The 25,077-nt window shown below is 43.1% G+C and overlaps 1 protein-coding gene across 1 annotated transcript in view; it reads left to right on the top strand.

The window, feature by feature from the left end:
- Positions 1–1,360: 1,360 nt before the first annotated feature.
- DHX35 (DEAH-box helicase 35) overlaps positions 1,361–25,077 on the top strand; it is a 62,706-nt gene continuing 38,989 nt past the window's right edge. Inside the window, exons 1-7 of the mRNA XM_089673303.1 lie at positions 1,361–1,620; positions 12,595–12,722; positions 14,335–14,427; positions 15,948–16,025; positions 21,116–21,220; positions 22,871–22,932; positions 24,176–24,245. Coding sequence (XP_089529429.1) covers positions 1,434–1,620; positions 12,595–12,722; positions 14,335–14,427; positions 15,948–16,025; positions 21,116–21,220; positions 22,871–22,932; positions 24,176–24,245 — 723 coding nt within the window. The 5' untranslated portion in view covers positions 1,361–1,433. The remainder of the gene's footprint in view (positions 1,621–12,594; positions 12,723–14,334; positions 14,428–15,947; positions 16,026–21,115; positions 21,221–22,870; positions 22,933–24,175; positions 24,246–25,077) is intronic.

Genomic DNA, 25,077 nt, shown 5'->3' with positions numbered 1-25,077 from the left:
ATTGTGTGCCGAATCGCCATGATTTTGACCAAAATTTCAAAACGTGATGTTAAAATGTGACATCACACATCAGCGTCTTTAGGTGCCATTTATTTCAATGGCACCTAAAAATACCAGGTGATTCTGTTGCGTGATTTTTCATGTGACAGTCATGCAAACAAGAATGCAGCCAGAGAGAAGGAGAAATTATTGCTTTTACAGCCTTTATGGGTGTAAAAGCAATCAGTGTAAAAAAAAAAAATCTTCATCACCCCCCACAAGTAGTACAGTGTCACTACCTCCCTCCTATATTGTAAGTTCCAAGGAGCAGGGCCCTCCTATCCCTCTTGTATTGAACTGTATTGTTGCTGTATTGTCTCCCGTTATATTGTAAAGCTCTGAGCAAACTGTTGGCGCTATATAAATCCTGTATAATAATAATAATACGGTGACAGTATGCTAACAACAAAAACCCAATAATATAAAAAAAATGTAAACAAATTTTTTGAAAAATTTTAATTTTCGGTTATAAACTAATTTTTTTTTTGTTTGTTTTTTTTACTAAAAAGACAGCTGAATACATTTTGGCCAAGATTTATGAAGAAAGATTATTTATTTGCAAAATGTTATAAGAAAAACACTTTTTTTTCAAAATGTTTGGACTTTTTCATTTCTATAGCAAAAAAAATAAAAAATCCCAGTGCTGAATGAATACAACCAAAATAAAATTTTCTGTCTCAAAAAAATGCTAAAAAATGAATATGGGTACAGTGTTGCATGACCGCACAATTGTCATTCAAAGTGTGATAGCACTGAAAGCTGAAAATTGGCCTGGACAGGATGGGGGTAAAAGTGTCCGGACTCTCAGATGTCACTGTAACAAGACAATCAATGGTATTCCCCTGTCAGTGGTCATACAGTCATGGCTGATTGGTGTAACTCCATATAGTCTGCCCCAGATAATACTTTGTACAGGTTGCAGTGCCATGGTCACTGTGCTGTACATAGCCTGTGCAGAGAGCAGAGCTGTGGGAGGGGCCCTGCAAGCTCCACCCACTGCAGTTTGCCTGCAGAAAACTACAGGAGAGGGTGGAGAAAAGACCACTCACCCTGCACAAAGAGAGAGCAGCACTGACCGGTCTGTATCACAGGAAGTAGAGGCTCACACTGGATTACTGCACAGATCTGGAGGAAATACACAAAGCACTGTGAGAGTCACAGAAGAATATACACGACTCTTGTGTTTAGACAATAACTGCGGATCTTTAACCCTCCAGCTTCTCCAGGGGGTCAGTGGTCATGGAGAACACCTGATGATGATGACCCCCGGAAATCACAACCCAGTCTTCCCCCTCCCCCTTACATCACCATCTCCTCCCCTCCTCCTCCCTCCCGGCAGCCCTGTGGCCCCTCTCCTCCTCCCTCCCTCTCCCCCAGTCACCCCGTATGCCCCTATGCCTCGCACCCTGTCCGCTCTACTGCTCGGCTACTGCATTTGCGATCTCTCCGACAAGCCGGAAGGAAACCATGGCGACCGTCCATCACTCGCCTCCACAGCCTCCGCGCATGCTCACTTCCTCGGCCGTGCTCCCTCAACAAAGATGGCGGCGCCCGTGGGGCCGATTCGCTTCTGGAAGCCGGGTAAGGGAGCTGCGGGCGAGGTGAGGGGGAAGGGATGAACGGGGTGCCGGGTCCGGTGTGCGGAAAACTCAGGGTACTGAGCTGGAACGATCGTTATTGTCAGTCTGGACGTAGCAGTCGTTATGGCACATTGCTGGCAGTGAGAAGCACTTCACGAGGACCGGAGAGCTCACTATTCGTGGGGTGAATGCTGCTCCTGCTGGTGCTGCTCACTTAAAGAGACCCTGTCACCAACTTGGAGAATACAGGCCAGACCCAGAGAGGTTCCAGCAGAACCCCAGGCCCATTTTATTGTATTATCCGGTGTTCATGGAGCAGTCCCCTCTCCTAAGGGATATCTCCGGGCCTGATCACCACCCCGCCGCTGCGTCCTTCACAATCAGGACTTGTGTCGATGTCGAAGACATATGGGGACTTCGTACTGTTGCAAGCCCCCCTCATGCATTAGCTGGCACCCCATCCCTTGTCACAAGATTGTCACCCCCCCCCCCCCTTCCCAATCACATATTGCAGCCCGAAGACAAGATAAGCGGTGATAGGTAGATCCTCCTGCTGTTGTCCAACCAGCCTAGAATGGAGCTTCTCACCAGCAGGAACAGTGGTGTGGCCCTGGAACTCATTTGCCTGTCTTCTCTGCCATAGTCCTTAGCAGTTTCAATATTGCCATGCAACCAGACCTCTAAGTTCCAGAAGTGGCAACCAGACTTCTAACTACCAGAAGTGGCGAACGTGGCCTAGCCTATTCCGGTTGTGGAGCCCTGAGCTACAAGGGACAGGGATAACTAAAATAACAGCAGCATGTAAACATTTTTACAATAGGTTCACCTGCAAACATTATTTTTTATCTTTATGGTACTTGTGTAGCGCTGTCAATTTACACAGTGTTTTACATACATTTTAGGCATACAATCTAAGGTCCCTAAGTTTCATATATATACTAGGCCCAATTTAGACAGGAGCCAATTAACCTACCAGCATGTCTTTGGAGTGTGGGAGGAAACCGGAGTACCCAGAGGAAACCTACACAAGCACAGGGAGAACATGCAAAATCCAGACAGGTGGTGCCGTGGTTGGGATTCGAACCAGCGACCCTAGTACTGCCAGGTGGTAGTGCTAACCATTTAGCCACTGTGCTGCCCAGGACAGTGGCTACTACAAATATACAGCACAGACCTATCTGTCTGGCACTGTGCATGTGAGATAATGACATTAGGACAAAGATTTGTTATAAGGATTCTCAAGAAGCTATGGGCAGCTGCAGTTAAACTATTAGAACAGAGAGCATGCCTAATAGTCTCTGCTTCTGGTCTGGGTGAAAATACAACACTGCCCATATGTGGACATGTCTCCAAAAACCTTTCTATCTTCTTCCATACTCTGGGTTTTTTTCTTAACCCAGCCTTCCAGACACAATAATAGCATTCATTACATAAAATATACCAGCAAACGGGAACTTCCTGTCCCGTTGACAGAACAAAATGAATTCAGACTGAGTGCTGCTCAACCATTCACAGAGAGCTTTGTATTTTATGAATGTGTACAAAACGTCTTCTGATTGGCTGTGGAGATCATGCTGTCATTCACCCACCTCTCCAACTCAGCCAATCAGAGGAAGCCTTGTATTCATTCATAAAATACAAGGCTTACTGTGAATGGCGGAGCAAAGCACAGATCAACCTCAATTACTACACCAGCAGAAATGCAGAGTTTTTACATTCATTGCTGTGGGTGATGGTTCCACAAGGAGGAGGAAGAGGGTATATGGGAAGGTTATTTTGGGTAATGATGTCTGCAGCCTCAGATTGACCTATGCTGGTATCAGGAGGAGCGTCAACATCTGACAATCAATGACATCAGAAGTGCCTCTTGGAAAGGCCCTGTAGATTAGTGGCCTGTAGGTGCAGAGAGGCAGGCGATACTTTGTCATTGACAGCCTAATGTGCTGTAAATACAACCTATGGCAGTGGTGCTCTATTTGTGAGGCGTAGGGGCCAACTTTAGAAACCTCTGGTCATCTAATGGGCCAGTCTGAGTCTATGCAGGCAAGCCACTGGACAGCCTTCCAGGTACTACTGGAAATTACATTGTTTTCCAGCCTTGGCACTTGTGCATTAGGGTGCCTATCACTGGGATAGAATCTAGTATACAGAGAAAGCTGTCGTGTTGTAAAAATCTGCCAACTAGTTGTTTTAATCCTTGCTACCATGGAGCATCAATTATCATATAGTTAACAGTCAAATCAGTGATTGCTCAGTGGACAATAGCCATGGTTATCCCTGTTTTACAGTGACTGTCCCAGGTTTTGTCTCTGAAAGTTTGTGTTCTTGCTTTTTAACACTAGGCAGCCATGCCATTTAAGTCCTGTAGTTGTCGTATCATACCCATTGCTCCAGGGCCATTAATGAACTGCCTATATGGCTATATAATAAGGACTTTTGTTTTTACACTTTTGCATATCGCAGCAGATGTCTTTTTGAGCCCCCTGTGAAGTGCAGGAAAAGGGAGTTATTATTATTATTATCATACAGTATTTATAAAGCGCCAATAGTTCGCTCAGCGCTGTACATTACAGAGGGGGACAGAACATGTGACAGAACAATACCAATACAATGCAAAACATGAGGGGATTGAGGGCCTTGCTGTTTCGAGCTTACAATCTAGGAGGGAGGGGATGGTGGCACAGGAGGAGATAGCTGTGGGGGATGGAGTGGTAGGAAGAGTGGAGGAGGTCGGCAAGTTAGCAGGGGGTGGGGTAGGCTTCCCTGAAGAGATGGGTTTTCAGGGTGCGCCTAAAGGAGAGGAGAGTAGGTGATAATCTGATGGGTTGGGGCAGGGAGTTCCAGAGGATGGGTGACACCCTGGAGAAGTCCTGGAGGCGGGCATGGGAGGAGGAGACCAGGGAACTAGAGAGAAGGAGGTCTTGTGAGGAGCGGAGTGTGCGTGCTGGGCGGTACTTGGATATTAGGTCAGTGATGTAGTTCGGGGCAGTATGGTGGACAGCTTTGTACGTCAGCGTTAGGATTTTGAATTTGATCCGTTGCGCAATCGGAAGCCAGTGGAGGGATTGGCAGAGGGGGGTGGCGGAAACGGAGCGGTTGGAAAGGTGAATGAGTCTGGCAGCCGTATTCAGGATGGACTGAAGCGGGGATAGCCAGCGGCGAGGCAGGCCAGTGAGGAGGGAGTTGCAGTAGTCGAGTCGTGATATGATGAGGGAGTGGATGAGCTGTTTAGTGGTTTCTGGGGTTAGGAACGTGCGTATTTTGGCGATCTTGCGGAGGTGGAGTCTGCATGAGTTTGTTAAAGATTGGACTTGGGGCTGGAAGGATAGGTTGGAGTCCAGAATGTCACCAAGTACTCTGGCCTGCGGGGCGGGTTTGATGGTGACGTTGTTGGATGTGATGGAGAAGTCAATGGGGGGTGGTGTCCGGGCTGGGGGGAAGACAAGAAACTCGGTTTTGGAGAGGTGCAGTTTAAGGAAGTGGAGCGACATCCAGTCTGATATGTCGCTCAGTAGGTGTGTGATTCGGGCGGAGACCGAGGGGGTGAGGTGGGGGGTTGAGAGATAGATTTGCAGGCTTTGCCAGCAATGCTGGCTTCCCAGTCTATATGCACTTATTTTAGTTGACATTTTAGGCCTCGTGCACACTGGGCATTTAGCCCTACTACTTGAGATGCCAGGGTTTAGCTGCTGTTGGAGGGCACAGGTGCATCATCCAGCCCTGCTGCCAGCAGTCTGTCAAATGCTGAGAGTCTGTCAGCTGCTGAGGGTGGGTGGTGCACCTAGCGGTTGTGATGTCACGCGGTGCCCGACCCCTACCCTTCTCACCAACTCGTGACAAAGGACCAGCCAATCTCACACCGTGCTGTCACTTGCGTAACAATGCCACTCTCAGCTGCACCCTGCACAAAGATTTTCCAGCTCGCGGGACCACAATCTATGTGCAGCAGCCTGAGAGTGGTTGTCACTGGGTTAGGTTATGCAATTAACCCTTCACACTACCACTACCGCCTTTTTACAGAGAAGGAGGAAACTCACAAATCCTAGCAATAACACTATGATTTTAGCTTTAGCGTCTGTAATACACACTGTCACCACAGACAGGGATATTCAGAGGATTGTTGTATACAGTAGCACTCTTCAAGAGACAGGGATTCTTTAGTTCGCATTAAAAGCTTTAGAGACAGTTTCAACACTTTTCAAAATAGAGTTTATTACTAAAACGGTGCAATTTAAAATATTTACAGAAAAAGATGTAACAAAGACATAAAGAGAACAATAATGCAACAGAGAAATAAAAGAAAAGAGTTGAGAAGGCAGAATACTTGCAAAATCCTGGTTTAGCAGAGTCCAATTGTCCAAGCAAAACGATTGCCTTGGCTCTCAAGCCCGTTAAGATGTTTCTTGATTGATGTTAAACGAGAGCTCCCCTTCACCAGGCCTGTCAGTCCTTTTCTAGGATATTAAAGGAGTGTCGCCAGAGAACAACTGACCAATCATCCAGTTTGGGGACGGGTTCTAGGAGGTCACCAAGTTTATGACCAAGTCGTAACAACAATTTCATACTAATAATAATAACTTCCAGTAATCGCAGGTGGTATTCTAGCAACTGGCAGATTAATATTCAGAATTATATTTCAAACCCAGGGATACCAAATACAACGTACCCTTGTCACCCTGGAGGGAAGAGACTGCTTTCTTCCCCTTACTATGTGCTAACATAGTCATGTATGCCCTTGTTTGGCTCGGCATGAAATGATCTATCCAAATATATACCTAATATTAATGAGCCCAGTTCATGTTGGATGTTATGAACTGTATGTGAACTGGTTACATGTGAAATAGATAATAGAAATAAATGGCATGCTCTGCATTTCTAGAGCTCTAATACCTAATAGGTCACATGTGATGGCTGACTGAGTTATTGTTTTACGATAGGGCAGAGGAAAGGGTCTTTGCCATATAGACATCCTGCCAAGCCTAATTAGCGGTTTACAGATGGCCTCTACTTGTGTTTTTCTTTTAAGATAAGAGGCTCTTTTGAAGTTTTGTTACAACTTACAGCTACAAATTCCAATTTCTAGAGGAGGGAGAGAGATGATTGTAAATGAAAAACAACATGGCTGAGACCTTAACCACTTGAGCCCCAGAGGATTTACCCCCCTTAATGACCAGGCCTTTTTTTGCTGTTTGGCGCTGCACTAATTCAAATGATAATTGCGCGGTCATGCAATGCTATACCCAAAAAAAATTTACGTCCTTTTTTTCACACAAATAGAGCTTTCTTTTGGTGGTATTTGATCACTTGTGCGCTTTTTATTTTTTGCGCTATAAACAAAAAAACCACGAAAATTTTGAAAAAAAACAATATTTTCTACTTTCAGCTATAAAAAATATATCGTAAACTCAAAGTTAGTCATAAATTTAAGCCAAAATGTATTCTGCTACATGTTTTTGGTAAAAAAAATCCCAATAAGTGTATATTGATTGCTTTGTGTGAAAGTTATAGCGTCTACAAACTATGGTATAGATACTGTAATTTATGCCTTTTTTTGCTATACAGCGCTGCAATAACTCAAATGATAATTGCGCGGTCATGCAATGCTGCACCCAAACGAAAATTACGTCCTTTTTTTCACACAAATAGAGCTTTCTTTTGGTGGTATTTGATCACCTGTGCGCTTTTTATTTTTTGCGCTATAAACAAAAAAACCACAAAAATTTTGAAAAAAAACAATATTTTCTACTTTCAGCTATAAAAAATATATCGTAAACTCAAAGTTAGTCATAAATTTAAGCCAAAATGTATTCTGCTACATGTTTTTGGTAAAAAAAATCCCAATAAGTGTATATTGATTGCTTTGTGTGAAAGTTATAGCGTCTACAAACTATGGTATAGATACTGTAATTTATGCCTTTTTTTGCTATACAGCGCTGCACTAACTCAAATGATAATTGCGCGGTCATGCAATGCTGCACCCAAACGAAAATTACGTCCTTTTTTTCACACAAATAGAGCTTTCTTTTGGTGGTATTTGATCACCTGTGCGCTTTTTATTTTTTGCGCTATAAACAAAAAAACCACAAAAATTTTGAAAAAAAACAATATTTTCTACTTTCAGCTATAAAAAATATATCGTAAACTCAAAGTTAGTCATAAATTTAAGCCAAAATGTATTCTGCTACATGTTTTTGGTAAAAAAAATCCCAATAAGTGTATATTGATTGCTTTGTGTGAAAGTTATAGCGTCTACAAACTATGGTATAGATACTGTAATTTATGCCTTTTTTTGCTATACAGCGCTGCACTAACTCAAATGATAATTGCGCGGTCATGCAATGCTGCACCCAAACGAAAATTACGTCCTTTTTTTCACACAAATAGAGCTTTCTTTTGGTGGTATTTGATCACCTGTGCGCTTTTTATTTTTTGCGCTATAAACAAAAAAACCACAAAAATTTTGAAAAAAAACAATATTTTCTACTTTCAGCTATAAAAAATATATTGTAAACTCAAAGTTAGTCATAAATTTAAGCCAAAATGTATTCTGCTACATGTTTTTGGTAAAAAAAATCCCGTGCATTAGCGGGCAAACTGGCGCTATCTAGGAGGGGCGCTAACACTATCGGAAGTCGCCAGCGACACTGATACAGTGATCAGTAAAAATTGGTTCACTGATCAGTGACACTGGTGACAGGGCAGTGCAGGGGTTAACTGGGGGGGGGGGGTGATCAAGGGGTTAAACGGGATTACTGGTGTACTGGCGGGCAAACTGGCGCTATCTGGGAGGGGCGCTAACTCTATCGGAAGTCGCCAGCGACACTGATACAGTGATCAGTAAAAATTGGTTCACTGATCAGTGACACTGGGTGACAGGGCAGTGAAGGGTTTAACTGGGGGGGGGGGCAATCAAGGGGTTAAACGGGATTACTGGTGTACTGGCGGGCAATCTGGCGCTATCTGGGAGGGGCGCTAACTCTATCGGAAGTCGCCAGCGACACTGATACAGTGATCAGTAAAAATTGGTTCACTGATCAGTGACACTGGGTGACAGGGCAGTGAAGGGTTTAACTGGGGGGGGGGGGGCAATCAAGGGGTTAAACGGGATTACTGGTGTACTGGCGGGCAATCTGGCGCTATCTGGGAGGGGCGCTAACTCTATCGGAAGTTGCCAGCGACACTGATACAGTGATCTGTAAAAATTGGTTCACTGATCAGTGACACTGGGTGACAGGGCAGTGAAGGGGTTAACTGGAGGGGGGGGGGCGATCAAGGGGTTAAACGGGATTACTGGTGTACTGGCGGGCAAACTGGCGCTATCTGGGAGGGGCGCTAACTCTATCGGAAGTCGCCAGCGACACTGATACAGTGATCAGTAAAAATTGGTTCACTGATCAGTGACACTGGGTGACAGGACAGTGAAGGGGTTAACTGGAGGGGGGGGGTGATCAGGGGGTTAAACGGGATTACTGGTGTACTGGCGGGCAATCTGGCGCTATCTGGGAGGGGCGCTAACTCTATCGGAAGTCGCCAGCGACACTGATCAGTAAAAATCGCTTCACTGATCAGTAACACTGGTGACAGGGCAGTGAAGGGTTAACTGGAGGGGGGGGGGGGCGATCAGGGGGTTAAATGTGTCCTAGAGTGTTCTAACTGTAGTGTAGTGCTTGTGTACTCACTTTTTGGATGTCTTCTTCTCTGTCTGGAACGGAATGTGTCCAGGCAGAGAAGAATGACATCATATCCTGCCCTGTGTATGTCAACACAGGACAGGATAGGACAGGGACCGATCATGTGATTTCAGCCAGAAATCACTGGCTGAAATCTAATGATTGATCCCTCCTGGATCAAATAGTGTCACCCGCGGGTCGGCGGGAGCGCGCGCGCGCGCCCCCTGCCGGCGAAAGTGTCGGGAGCGCGGAACCCGTTTTTAAACGTGGTTTTGCGCTCCACTGCCGCCCTGCACACGTATATACACAGTGGCAGGGCGGCAAGCGGTTAACAAGGTGGTACGTACAGCTTCCATGTTTCTATTGCGCACAATCGTCACAGTGGTATGCGCCCAGGATTGAATGCCCATATCTGAAGCAGTCTACATTATTGACATTCACAGTGGACACATACTGCTCTAAACAGAATTACCACTGAGTGCACCACCCAGCCCTGTCCAGCCACAGCATATCATAGAGTTTGACAAGCTGCCGGAGCTGGATGGTGCACATGTGACCTCCAACTGCAGCTTAACCCTGGAGCCTCATACATCAGGGCTAAACGCCCAGTGTGCATGAAGTCTTAGTATGCATTAGGCCCCTTTCAAACTAGCTGTCTGATCAGGTCTGCCTGTGGGTCAGGTGAACCCGATCATACCCTACATTCTCCTCTGTGGAGCTGCACATGTCCGTTTGCACTGCCTACATCCAATCTGATCTAATCCACTACAAACGGATGGATAGGGATCTGTTCCCCTTCCATCTAACGGATTGGATGGCAGTCAGATGTAAACGGACAGGCGGTCCGTTTACAAACGGATGGATAGGGATCTGTTCCTCTTCCATCTAAAGGATTGGATGGCAGTCAGGTGTAAACGGACAGGCGGTCTGTTTACATTTGACGGCTCATAGAGCAGATCAGGCTGTCTGTGTCTGCTATGCATAAGCAGAGCACACATGGACCAGCCATCTGCCTGCTCAGCAGAGATCAACGGATAGATTCTCCTGCTGAGCAAGTGGAGTCCACCCCATGAAAAAGCGGCCTTTATACTGTCTACTGTCTCTGTGGGCCTGTATCGATGGACTCTGGGCAGCGGGCAAATAAGTTTTTTATTCTTGTGCCTTCCACTTGTAGTTGACCTCGAGAGGCTTCTGACATCCAAGTGTAGTTCAGGGCAAAATAAAAACAAACAAACCATATTTAGTATATTTCTGCAAAAGCGCACATTTCCCAATTATTTATCCCTTGTAAAGTTCTAGTCCACCATTGGGAGTTTGCTTCACATTACACCCATATTTAGGATGTCACATGAAACATGGAGGTCAATTCACTAAGAGACAAATACCGCATGAATGTTTGAGTTAAAATAACTCATGCGGTATTTATTTCAAAAGCAGTCAATTCACTAAAAATAATGCATTATTTACCAAATGCGTTAAATATTTATGTTTTGCTATATTTAGCACCTATATTTTGTGTTATTTTGGATGTTGTTTTTTCACAATTTTTTTTTGCAGGCTAAAATTGCACCAGAATGCACACAGCTAAACTATGAAAACATTGTAGTGTGCTTTCATTCATCCCTCTGATGATATGTTACAATTTATTTTCATACCTGAGCTCAGAGGAGAACATTTTTACACTGATACATTGTAAACTTTTCACTTTCTGGCCAGTGCAGAGTTCCTTTAATTGTTGTTTTGTACATTTCTAAAATACCGCCAGCAAGCACCTGGTGATAAATACAGAATGTGTTTTTTAATGAATTGACTTTTTGTTTTTTTCTAATTTTTTTGTGGTATTTATCTCACAATTGTAACAAATGTGTGGTATTTACTTCACATTTGATATTTTACTTGGATGAATTGACTTTTTTATTATCTCATACAATAATTTATGCAAATGAGTCACGTGACCCTGATATTGCATGCGGTAACCTTTAGTGAATTGACCCCATGGTCACAATACACAATCTCATCCACCATCAAACTGTCACTTCCCCACTTACCAGATTCATGGTCTTCTTCTCCCTGCCACCTTCGGTTTTCTCTTGAATTTGGTGTGACTCCACTTTCACAGCTGTGTCATCCATTCACAGAGACTACAAGTCCCATCTGCCGCTGGGACAAAAGAACCCATAGATCTTTTTGGAGCTCAAGTGTGGGGATGTCACTGCATATGTAGTCTGTTGATTACTTCTTCAAGCTGGACAACTAAAGGTTTGTACCCCAATACAGACTTGGAGCTGGGGGACAGCCTGCAAGAGCCTATGCAGTGCACTCACATTCCACCTGCTGCTCCGTAGGCCTGAATGCAATAAATGAATAAATGTAATTTTTTTTTATCAATGTGATTAAATTATTAATCAAAGTGGACTACGCCTTTAACCGATTCCCGTCTGCCCTATACTGCTACAGGGCGGCACGGGCGCGTAAAATTTTGCATTTCCAGGTAGGGAACGCGCGCCCTACCCACACTACTATTCGCAGCCGCGGCTGTCTATCACCGAGTCCCGGCTGGTGAATACTCGCCGCCACCCGGTGTTTAACGAGCATCTCCGATGGGGAGAACTGTTTATAAACAAAACAGTTCTCTTCCCTGTCAGCTCATGCACAGCCATGCAAAGCAGTGTGCTTACAGTGAAGCACTAACACACAGCCCAGTATGGAAAACAGCACACAGTTAACCCTTTGATCGCCCCACATGTTAATATTTAAACTTTTCTTGTTTCTGTTTGCTTTGTCTATCAATATTTTTACACCTTTAACATTTACACGTTTCACATTTTAAAAAGTGTAAAACTGAAAAAAAAAACACTTTACTTAATTTCTAAATATCTTTGCAATTCTATGTACCAGAGTTATAATTTTAGTATGATTTTAAACAAGACAAATTACAGAATACAACATACACCTTTTATCTGCACTAACACTACTGTATTTATTTTTAAACTAACAAAGCTCACAAAAAGAAAAATTGTTTTATGTTTATTGTCTATGGATTGTAAATAAAAATCATTGTTGCAAGACCATATTCCCGAAAAGAAAGCCTTGTTTGTCAACAAAATATACATTACTTTGTTATCTTAAGTAATGACAAAGTTATCGCTGAATAAATAGGTTCCTAGCAGAAAGGTAAGAATTTCTCTGGTCCATAGGGGGCCAACAGGTGTGATAGGTGAAGTGGTTGAGTTCATTTAAGGAAAACCCCTCAGGATACTTGAATCAAATCTGTCATTTAACATATGTGTGTATTGTGTTTACAGGAACAGAGGGTCCTGGTGCCAACCTTGCTGAGGAGAGGCAAAGTAATGCTGAAGTGACCTCGGTTATCTATAACCCACATGCCTCGCTCTCAATAGAGCAACAAAGACAGAAGCTGCCTGTGTTTAAGGTAAAGTAGAATTGTCAATCTTGTGTCTGAGCACCTTAAAGATTTCCAAATCTGTTATAGCTCAGCTCTATCCGCCTTGGCTGTGATTGACAGCAGCGGGAGCCAGTGAGGAGGCAGAGATCCAGGAGAGCATCTGCTGACGTGCACATTGCTGGATTGGGCTCAGGGGAGTATGGGGTAGGGATGTGGAGGGTTTTCTGAGGGGGCGCTGCACACTGAAGGTTTTTTAACTTCATTCATTGAATGCCTTTAAACGTTTAAATTATATATGTCAAACACAAGGCCCCCAGGCCATTCCAAGCCTTGTCGTGCGGCCCCCACACCCAGTTTTGCAGCAGAACGTGGCGGAATGAAGTTCCACTTCCTGTCTCTCACCCTCCGCTCCCACTCCTTGCTATCACTTGTAAACACAGAAGCCTACTGAGACAGCTTTGCTCAATGACTCCCGCATCTAACAGATTCCTGCACGTGCTCACGGCAGGGACAAATATCCAGAGGGAGAGAGAATGATCTCCCTGCAAGGTGCATCGCCTGTACATAGCGCTCCCTTGAGCTATGTACCTGAATTTTGCACACTGCACACCCCTGAACTTTGCACTCTGTACACAGTGTCACTAACACTGACGTATAAAGCCGTTCATAACACTGCCCCTAAATACATCACCGATCTTGTCTCTAAATACCACCCAAACCGTACTCTCCGCTCCTCGCAGGACCTCCTATGCTCTAGCTCCCTTGTCTCCTCCTCCTATGTTCGTCTCCAGGATTTCTCAAAGGCTTCACCCATCCTCTGGAACTCCCTACCCCAATCTATCTGGCTATCGCCTACTCTGCTCTCTTTTAGGCACATTCTGAAAACCCATCTCTTCAGGGAAGCCTACCCCGACCCCAGCTAATACTGGAATCCCCTACTCTTCCTACCATCCCATCCCCCACAGCTAATTTCCTCTTGTACCACTATCCCCTCCCTTCTACATTGTAAGCTCCAATGATCAGGCCCTCTAATCCCTCTTGTATTGAACTGTATTGTTACTGTACTGTCTCCCTCCATAATGTAAAGCGCTGAGCAAACTGTCGGCGCTATATAAGTCCTGTATAATAATAATAATAATAATTCTGAACTCTCTACGTAAAACACACTCCTGAACCCTGCAATCTGTACATAGCACTTTCATTCACAGCATGCCATTAATGTAACTGTTTCATATACCAATAAATCTGTAGGTTTAATTCCACTTTAATCTGTCACCTCAGCCAAGCTCCAGATGTAAAAAACGGAACAAAACCCTCCTATCCTTTATAGCCAAGGAAGTTGCCATCCTAGCTTCTGTTTGATTAGCAGTTGCCATGGTGATGCACATGTGATCAGTTATGGTACCAGCCATATGATATCTTGACAATTCTTTGAGAGCACAAGCAACTGTGACAGTTTCATCATTGATGACATGCTTTAACTGTAACAATGGATTTAGTTCTGCTTTAATACTGTATATGTTTACTCAGTAGGTTTCCTAAACATCCATCACCAGCAAATACATTACTTTTTTCTATTTAAATCTCAGAGTTCAGCAACTGTTAACTCTATAATGAGTGTATTTTATTTTTCTTGCAGCTCAGAAATCACATCCTTTACTTGGTGGAGAATTACCAAACAGTTGTGATAATTGGAGAAACAGGATGTGGCAAAAGTACACAAATTCCCCAGGTACTTGCTTCATTATGGAAAGTTTGCAAAAAAAATCTTTCAGTCTAAAATGATCATTTAATACTTTAAAATGGAAAAATACTCTGGAAATAAAAAAAAAAATTATAGGTGATAGAGCTTTTTGGCAGAAGAAACTGCATGTCTCTTCAGTCAAAGAAAAAACATTCCCCTTTCTTCTAACAATTTTTTTTCACTTTGACTTTGTTCACTGCCTGCTGCACTTGTGCAGTATTTACACCCTTTAATTAAAACGGATAATGCATTTGATGGAAACAGTCATCCTCTGATTCTTGTGCTGCATGCTAGCTCTTGGTCCAGTAAAGCTGAATCAATTGAAGTGAATCTGTTGTGGATAAAGCATTTGCTTTGCCATTTCTAACACCCTTCTTAAATCCTAGATGAGTGGATGTCCTAATGATACTTTAGCTTCACTGCTTAGGGAGTTGGTCCATTAAGGGAGTTAAAGTGTTACTTAACCCATGACCCTGCATTCACTAAATCCGGTCTTCCACAGTACAAAGAATAGGGAAATGCAATTATTTTAGTAAATGTTAATTGCTAAAAACCTTTTCTCATAAGTGGTATATAGCAGTCTTGTAACTTCTATCAGTGTCCAGCCGAATACTGGTTAATCTTATAGGAGGAGTTTTCATTCTCCTCTGATTGTCCTATGAGGCTGCATAACCCCTGACCTTCTGTCTGGACAGCTCTGATTGGCCCTGTGCTGATCACATGCACTCTCCGCCGAAAAAAAAAAAAAAAATACTCAAGCAAAATACACCAAACAGCATATGCAGACTTGCCACTGCTTTTCTTACTGTGGCAGATGGATTAGAGACCACAAAAGAAAGGGATGATCAGAGAAGACAGGATCAAACAGCCTTTCTACACAATGTGGAGGATTAACCCCTTAGATTGCGCAGTGATTATAACAAGCTTGCTTTACTGCAGATTTTACTGTTGTGGGTTTTGTAACCCTTTAATAGTTCCTACCTCACTGAAAGCACATTTGCTTGAGGTCCGTGACACACCATGAAGCAGTAGCAACATCTCAGGAGCTGGCTGGGCAGTTAACTTTTTTATATAATCTGTACCAAATAGAATCCTGATTCATTCCACTGCCAATAATCAGAAATGGATGCACACTAATGGATCTGAAACCACCCAGCAATATATACAGTAAATCAGGAGAAAAAAAATCTGATTTCACCCTAAAGGTTAGACACATCAGTAGGTGATGGTAGGTGAAAGTATCTTGGTAGCACCATGAACGTACATGGCAGTGCAGCTCTTCAACTCATTCCTGATCAACTTTCTTCAAAAGGGTCCGACATTGCAGCACGGTGTTTAGTGTATTTAGGGCAGGGACCTGTCCATTAGAGATGCAGCCCAAAGAAAGGGATTACTGCTCTCATCTGAAACTTCTTACACAGGTACTTTGCTGTGCGACAGAGTCCCTTTTTAAACTCACAGGATACTCCCTTCTGTAAATTTAAAGCATTTTTTTCCCTCTGATATAGTACCTTGCGGAAGCTGGGTGGACAGCAGAAGGGAAAGTAGTTGGAGTAACACAACCCCGGCGGGTGGCCGCAGTTTCGGTAAGCCAGGAAGAATGAAACTTGTTTACATTTGTGTACTTTACCATTTGACTCACTTTTTTCAACTTTTGTGTTGAATTTGTTCTTATATTTTTCCACTATATTTGTCAGATTTCCAGTGATACTCAAAATGTATACATGGCCAAATAAGTCATAGCCTAATAAGTCACCTATCACACATCTGGTATGTTTGTATTCTAGTTTATATTGCTCTTATGTGGAAGAATAGGGGAAAGGCAAAGTTAGGAGTTAGTGTAGATGTGAGGTTTTGTCCTGCATTTAAAATGTATATGAACCACACATCAGATACATGTCAGCAGATTTATTTATTTATTTCAGGTTCAACGGTATAGCGCCGTCAATTTATGCAGCGCTTTACATATATATTGTACATTCACATCAGTCCCTAACCCTCAAGGGGCGTACAATCTAAGGACCCTAACTCACATTCATACATACTAGGGCCAATTTGGACAGGAATCAATTGACCTACCAGCATGTCTTTGGAATGTGGGAGGAAACTGGATTACCCGGAGGAAACCCATGCAGGCACAGGGAGAACATGCAAACTCCAGGCAGGTGGTGCCGTGGTTGGGATTCGAACCAGCAACCCTAGTACTGCCAGGAGGAAATGCTAACCATTTAGCCACTGAGCAGATTTCCCTTTATGTCAGTGGTGTAGTGTAGATGTTAGTGCTTAGGCTGCTGTAGTTTGCATTGCATTTCTTTGATCCTTTTAAGATGTGTTTGTATTGCAAACCAACTCTCTTGCTTCATTTTTGCATTTGAGCAGCACTGCACTACGTTCAAAGGAAGGTGTTTGACTACAACACTGGTCCACACAAGCCTTTTCATCTCTAGATGTATATCTTCTTCCACTGCTCTGTAATGCACACAACCCTGCCATAAAGATGTGTTGTCTAATGACATGCACACCTTGTGCATTACAGCCTGTGTTTACCATAGGAATCGCTGCAGGCTGCAAATGTGTATTATACTACTAAGACATATTCCCTTCACCTTTGACCATGTATTTTTGGCTATTGTAACCCTTATGAGAACTTGGCCTTCGTCTGTTTGTATTTTCATTCCAATTTGGCTTTGTCATAGAACAAAATTCTTGTACCAGCATATCCCACCTCTTAAGTCTTGCATGCGGACAGTGAGACTGCCCTTCCCAGTGACTGGCCAGCAGTGGGACTTTTGAGGATGGGAAGAGTAGATAGGAGGCCCTCAACCCAGGAAGACCGATTTAATATTTGTATACCTGGGCATGCTCAAGGCAATGAACAAGGAAGCGGTCCTTACATGCAGGCATGTTTGCTGCCAGTCATTTAAAACCACATTAGCTTTGCTTTAAGGATGTATATTGGTACACGTTTCATTGACTGTGTCACTTAAAGGAGAAGTACAGCCAAAGCTTTTTTGGCTGTACTTCTCCTGTGGATCACAGGAGTGCAATTTGTTCTGCACTCCTGTAACCCAATTCTAGCTGACAGTGGGCTGAAGTCACTCAGCTGGTCCAAACTGGGGAAAGATCCCGACTCTAAAGTCGGGATCCACCTTAGAGTCCGGAGTGGCTCCTGGCTCAACCTGTTAGAGATCTGTTGAGAGCCTGAGTCAGCCGCTCCCTCCCACTCCACAGCCCAGTACTCCAGTGAACGCTGGGGGGGAAGAATTTAGAGATCAGCGGTCATGTGATTACTGAGTTTCCACACTTAGAGCCAGCGGGGGGGAAAATGCAGCAGACCAAGCCTTTTCTGACACTTTGTTTACATGTAAAAATGTTTGTTTTGCTAGAAATTTACTTAGAACCCCCAAACAGTATGTATTTCTATAAAGCAGAGACCCTAAAGAGTAAAATGGTGGGTGTTGCAATTTTTTTGGTCACATAGTATTTGCGCAGTAGTTTTTCAAATGCATTTTGTTGGGGGAAAAATACTGTTTGGATTTTAATGCACAAAAACACAATCTAATACCCAATTGATAACATTTAAAAGATGATGTTACATCGAGTAAATAGACACCAAACGTGTCATGCTTTAAAATTGCACACACCTGTGCAACGGCGACAAAAAATTCAGGGGAAGGTTTAAAAGCCTTTACAGGTTACCATTTTAGATTTAGACAGGAGGTCTGGTGTTAAAATTACTGCCCTTGATCTGACATTTGCGGTCATACCTCACACGTGTGAAATCGATTGCTGTTTGCATGTGCATGGGACTGACGCGTTTTGTTCTCCTTTTGTACGTGAGCACAGGCGGAACGGGGGTGCTTTCAATTTTTTTTATTAATTAATTTTTTTACACTTTCGCTTTAATTTATTTTTCTTTTTTATCACTTTATTACAGGGAATATAAATGTCCCCTGTGTTAGCAGTAGGTAGTAGAGGATGAAAGAGAGCGCACAAACCTTGCGCTTTACCTCAATAAATAGTGACTAATTTTATTTAATTTAGGAAATTTACTCACAAAGGTGATGATAGGTGAGTATATTTCCTAAATTAAATAAAATTAGAAAATTAGTCACTATTTATTGAGATAATGCGCAAGGTTTGTGCGCTCTTTCTTTCATCCTCTTCTACAGTTTTATCAAGCTTCCCCAGCTTCATGATAGAGCTGCACAACCTCTGATCACCAGCGGATGGACACGCTGTTTGTTACTAATGCCCATTTGATCTGAGTCTTTGAGTGCAGGAGATAATGGATCTTTAGCAGTAGGTAGTGACAGGTACTCTTTATGGAGAGATCTGGGGTCTATTTGACCCCAAATCTCTTCTGTGCCCATAGAAGCACCTGATCACACCAAGAGCAGTGTAATCAGATACTTTACCATTTTACATCCGGGAAAACAAGAAGTGATGTATGCTTATCGTTTCCGGTTTCCTATGTTGTAGAGGTGATCCGAGCCAATCCGGCCTCTGTTTGCCTCTGTGATAAGCCGGCAGAAGTGACGGCTGATCACTCAAGTTTCCCTGTGGAACAGAAGAGCCAGAGGGAGCTGTGGGAGGGGAGGGACATCCCGTCTAGCTGTGTGTAAAAGAAATCCAGTGGCTAATTAGCTGCTTGGATTGCTTTTATAAGAAAACTGACCATTGGCTCCCAAATTAAAAAACAATACAGCTGCAGGCATCATCCCTGTATAATCACTAAAGTTCAGCAACATACGGTTACGCCCCTGGTCCGAACTGCATGCATTCAGTGGTTCCTGCACATAACTGCAGCAGCTCCTATTCAAATCTGCTACAGCTGAACCTAAATCACAATAAGGTTACTCAAGCTTTTCATTATAAAGTGTACAATAACCAAGTAAAGTAAATCAAGAAATCCACCAGTCAATTAATGTGCCTTCATTTTATGCTTTCATGTGTTCAAAGAAGGCATAAAACCCTTTTTGTGCAGTCCACCACCACTATCGGCCTCAAAAACTGACCTCTTAAGGTCATATAAGAGCTTTGTGGTCCCTCATTCTTTGCCTGTTTCTCTTCTAATCTTGCAGTAAATATAAACTCGCTATTCAGGACAGCAAATGATCCACGAAACATGAACTAAAAGGGAAATACAGTTTATTGCATAATATTTAAAAACCGCAGTACAGCTCACAACAAAAAAAGGCAAAAAAGTAGTTTTGAATACACATGAGAATGTCCTCCACACTGCCTCTCTCTCACTCCCCAGACAATCGAAAAACTTGCATGACTGAGGATGCGTTTGAGGATTTCCAAACACACCCCACTGCAGACTCTTTTCTCTGCAGTCTAATTTTATTAGAGGCACAGTCATGTCCTGCAGCCACCAAACACATTCTGAATTGAAGAGAGAATTTTGCACTACCTTCAGGACACTTATGCAGGCCATAGATGGGGAGAAAAACGGCCGATTTTTCTTTAAAAAAAACCGAAAAATCGGTCGTTCAATCGGCCGACGTTACCAGGAACGGTAAAAAAAATCGCCCGATTTTCATCCCGTCTACAGCCGGCAAAAAGGGTCTCTGCAGAGAGCTCCGCTATTTCTTTGACAGTTCTTTGACATTTATAGTGGCTGCAACATTGTATCTATTTGTATCCATTTTGGATAAAGATGTTTTTATTCGGAAACAGATACAATGTTGCAGCCGCTATAAATGTAAAAGAAATAGCGGAGCTCTACTGCAGGGACACTTTTTGCTGGAATTCTTCCTCTTCCTCTTCCTCTTCTTGCTCTTCCTCTTCTTGCTCTTCCTCTTCTTGCTCTTCCTCTTCTTGCTCTTCCTCTTCTTGCTCTTCCTCTTCTTGCTCTTCCTCTTCTTGCTCTTCCTCTTCTTGCTCTTCCTCTTCTTGCTCTTCCTCTTCTTGCTCTTCCTCTTCTTGCTCTTCCTCTTCTTGCTCTTCCTCTTCTTGCTCTTCCTCCTCTTCCTCCTCTTCCTCCTCTTCCTCCTCTTCCTCCTCTTCCGCCTCTTCCTCTTCCTTCTCTTCCTCTTCCTCCTCTTCCTCTTCCTCCTCTTCCTCTTCCTCCTCTTCCTCTTCCTCCTCTTCCTCTTCTTCCTCTTCCTCCTCCTCCTCTTCCTCCTCTTCCTCTTCTTCCTCTTCCTCTTCCTGCCTCCTCCTCCTTCCTCCTCCTCCTCGAAAAACGGCCGACCTATTAACCCACTAACGATCTGAAAATCGGCCGATTTTCGACCCATCTATGGCCTGCTTTACCCACCCCTCATGTAAGCAGTTCTCTGGATTCTGCCATCAGTAAAAACAGAAATCAGAGTATAATTCATTAAGGACTTTTAGACTTCAGCATTATTGCCTGGTTTGCTGGCTATTATTTGTTTGAATGATTTACTTGACTTGTTTCCCGGAATTTCTTTTAATATAGACTGCAACATGAATAGTGAGACTGTTTGGTAGAAAGGTTTCAGAGCTGGGTAGTAAGGAGAAACAAGATTTTGTCACTAGTAACTAAGAACATGAATCCACCTGTTTGTGAAATTTGTGCCTGATGAACTTTCCCACAAGAACAATTCTGTAATCTTCTTTCATATTTATGCAAAAGATGATGCCGAGATTATTGCAGAGGTTGTTTTTGTTCCTGAATGCCTCTTAGTGTCTTATATTGTAACAGGTGGCAGGGCGGGTGGCAGAGGAGAGAGGCGCTTTGCTGGGACATGAAGTTGGCTACTGCATACGATTTGATGACTGTACTGACCCTCAGGCTACACGTATTAAGGTGAAAACACAATTTACTATGCCTGGTGTGATGTGTTCATTGTCTGTCATAGCAACCTTGCAGCTAATAGCTCCTTCCACCTCAAAGGGTTTATTGGTGTCCGTGCTCATTAACACATTGTCCAGTGTTGCTCTACATTTGGAATGTCCAGCACAGATTATAGTGTCAGTGATTGCGAAAATCTGCTGGGAGCATTGACTCACAGATGCATCATTAAAACCTTACACTTGTTCTCAGACTTTATGGGTAGATACAGATAAATGTGTGTCATATCCATTTAGTCATATCCGATTCCCAGCGATTCTGTGGATCAGCCCTCCGGGCACATTTTTCTATACCATTTTCCTAGCATTTCTTTTTTTTTTTTCTACAAGGTGGGTAGTAAGGCAGAATGTGATAACACACGTGCACATTTTAGACCGTAGCCTATTAAGCTACATACACAGTGACAATTAGAACGGGTGCAAATTGTAGCAGCAGTTCCTTTATGCGGATTTATAATGACAGGTTGGTGGCTGCCGAACCTTTTTGTGGCTCTCTGCACAGCCAGAAATTTCCTGTGGTGATCACTACTGGATGCAGACAAAGTGGGGTTTATTCACACAGAATCTCATGCACTTTTGCAGGGAAACCAATTAGTTTACATCTCTTATTACTAAAAAGTAGTTGAACAAACTGAGGTTGAAGCTGATTGGCTTACCATGCACAGATGCACAGGATTCTGAGTGAACCAGCTTTAGTAAATCTCCCCCAGTGTGTCCAGCAGCGATCATCACAGGTAATCGCTGGCTGTGCAGAGAGGCGCAAATTGGGTGCAGCCTCCGCCGCCCTGTCACTCTAGTGGGTGGGGCTGGTGACTGCACCGACCCGCTAACAGCTGCTGAATCGCAGAAGGAACTGCCATTACAATTCATACCGACTCTAATCGCCGACGTGAATGTATCCTGAGCCTATCAGCATGTAGGACGTTAGATGGGACATTGTAGTGCGAGAGGAAACCAAGGCACCGTAAGGAAACACATGCAAGCACAGGGAGAACATGCAAACTCCATGCATATAGTTTCCTGACTGAGATTCAAACCAGGACCCCAGTGATGCAAGGTATAAGAGCTAACCACTAAGCCATTGTGCTGCCCACATATAAATATAGCCATGCGTTATCATTTATTATAGGCAATCAGCATTACATGCAGCACACAGAGAACAGTAACCTATCGTAGCCCCACATCTTTTATTCTGCAGACTGCACTGAACTATAGTAACAAGAAATCTGATTGGTTGTTAGAGTTCTTTACTGTCATGTTAAGCAAACTGTATCTGGAGCTGCTTTTTAGGCTTCATTCGTGTGGGCATACAACATTGTACACCCATATTAGGGCCATGGTTGCCCACACGGATATGCACATGTGTTCTGTGCATCCCTGTGCAGGCAATTTCATTCATGTCAATTGGGACGCTTCAATTTCACAGACACGGCCACTGCTCTTAATCTGACAGCTGCACAGGTGTGGGTGCACGGCCCTGAATACAGTCAGTGTGAACAAGGCCTTCCTGAGAATTCTTTTATGCTGTTGATTTTTTTTTCTCCACATTTTTGATTGCTTTGTTACATGTTCATCTTTATTGGACTATTTTATTGTCTGTTTATAGTTTCTGACAGATGGCATGCTTGTCCGAGAAATGATGTCTGATCCATTGCTCACCAGATACAGGTAAATATTGTAAATGTTTGGCACATAGCACTGTGGCAAAGGGACAGTTTCTGTGCACACATTGGCAACCTTTTAGAAATGTGGGAAAAGTGAATGCTTGGAAATCTGATCACTAATGTACAATCCGAAGCATATAGCTTACATAGCGGGAGATTTACTAAAACTGATGCAATCAGAATCCTGGTGCACCTGTGCATGGTAGCCAGTCAACTTCTAACTTCGGCTTGTTCAATTAAGCTTTGGCAATAAAACCTGGAAGCTGATTGGTTTCTGTGCAGAGCTGCACCAGATTTTGCACTCTCCAGTTTTAGTAAATAACCCCCATAGAGTCTATAGATATCCGAAATTGGTCTCTATCAAACAGTCTGCCTGCTAAATAATATTTCAGATGCCATCAGTCACATATACACACACAAAATATACATTTACATTTCAGTGTGTCCTTTCAGTTTGTCCTTGTGTGCTGTATAGACATCTCTGCAGCCAGCTAATATGCCTGGGGGGAAAGTAGCTAGGAGATCACGGTCATTAATTTCTTCTTCAATGTTACTGGATTCGTGAATGACCTCTATAGTGGAAAATATTTTATTCTGTATACAGTTACTACCTGTTATGAAGGTATTCGTGAATTCTTTCTTATTTCACAACCTTTATGTATAGTTTTCCGTATTTACACTTGTGCCAAGTTGTCCAGTTACAGAGGCTAGGGCAAAATGTAACTGCCACGGGTGCTTACAAAGTCAAGCTTTTATTCATGAAAGACTAAGTTCCCAAAAGAAAAGAAAACTGTGCCTGCTTAAAATTGATAGCTTAAGTTGGGCTTTAAATATTTTGAATGTGATTAATGAAAGCAGAGAGAGGGAGAGTAAGTTACATAGCACAGGTGCACTCACAGTGACCCTGTGAGGGGCTCTTTGGATTTTTGCTACGGAGAACTTCTACTGCACTCATTGGAGTGAATTTTCTGACTTTAGCACAGTTGCAGGGTTTGCTGGTTAGCATAAGTAGCTTACTGATGGCTGTAATTTGTTGCCCGATGCAGCAATGCATCCAGTAAATACGTCAAAGCCTAAAATGAAAGATATTAACAAAAAATATTGGAAGACCATTGATTCAGTAGAAAGCAATAACCTATTGATCAGAATTCACTGAGATGGGCATATTAAGTGCACACAGTGCTGTAGAACAATAGCTCCATTATTCTAGTTGCTGGAACTTAATTTGTCTTTCTTACACAATACAGCGTGCTGATGTTAGATGAAGCCCACGAACGCACCCTCTATACAGACATTGCTATTGGCCTCCTGAAAAAGGTGAGTTTTTCAACAACACTAAAGAAACACTGTCACCTTGCCTGTGCAGAGCAAAGTCATAGTGTCTCTGCAAAGAGCCCCCTTCATCCTCACCTTTACTAGCACTCCCTTACTACTCCCTCCCCCCTTGCAGATACTAAAATGATTGGTGTGATGGTGTCCTGGAAGATTGATTGACATCACTCCCTAGTAATCTGTTGCACCTAGCGATTGGTAGCTAGAGCCATGCACTGTCACAGAGTTGGAAGCCATTTGTTCTCCATACCCGAAAGTGCCAGGTATTGTCTCAGGCTAAAGGGGAGGAAGGAGTGGCAGGTGAGTGCTGGTAGGGTGAATATCGGGGGGTATGGGGTGCCCATTGCAGAGTTACTGAAACTTTGCCCTGCATGGGTAAAGTGACACTACATCTTTTAACAAATTTTGTTACATTTTGCATTAGTATTTTGGTTTCAAAAGTTTTATTTTTTTTTTAAATATTAAATGTTGTTTGATACATATGTTCTGAATGCTGGTAGTTCATATCTATTGTGCTGCTGGGAACACATGAAAAATTAGAAGCATCTCTAACATTATCTAAAAAATAAAGTTTCAAACACCTAATTGCTCCCCCAACCCCCCACCCCCCACAAAATTTTACGATCATTTTCCTGTTCCCTACACTAAAGTGTGTAAAACCTAACATTTCCCTACTTGAACACCCAACCCTTCGAACGAGGCCTTCCTTTACACGTATTCCCCTTAACGCTGTGCACATTTCTTTAATACGCATACATTATGTAAAGTAAATCACAATGAACCCCTAAGCCTAATTCTAACCTAACCACAAAACGAA

This window comes from Staurois parvus, unplaced genomic scaffold (assembly GCF_062004578.1).
Source record: "Staurois parvus isolate SC_StPar_1 unplaced genomic scaffold, SC_StPar_1.0 ptg000137l, whole genome shotgun sequence".
Taxonomy (NCBI): Eukaryota; Metazoa; Chordata; class Amphibia; order Anura; family Ranidae; genus Staurois; species Staurois parvus.
Note: the sequence above shows the minus strand (reverse complement) of the source record. Positions and strands in the feature narration are given on the sequence as shown.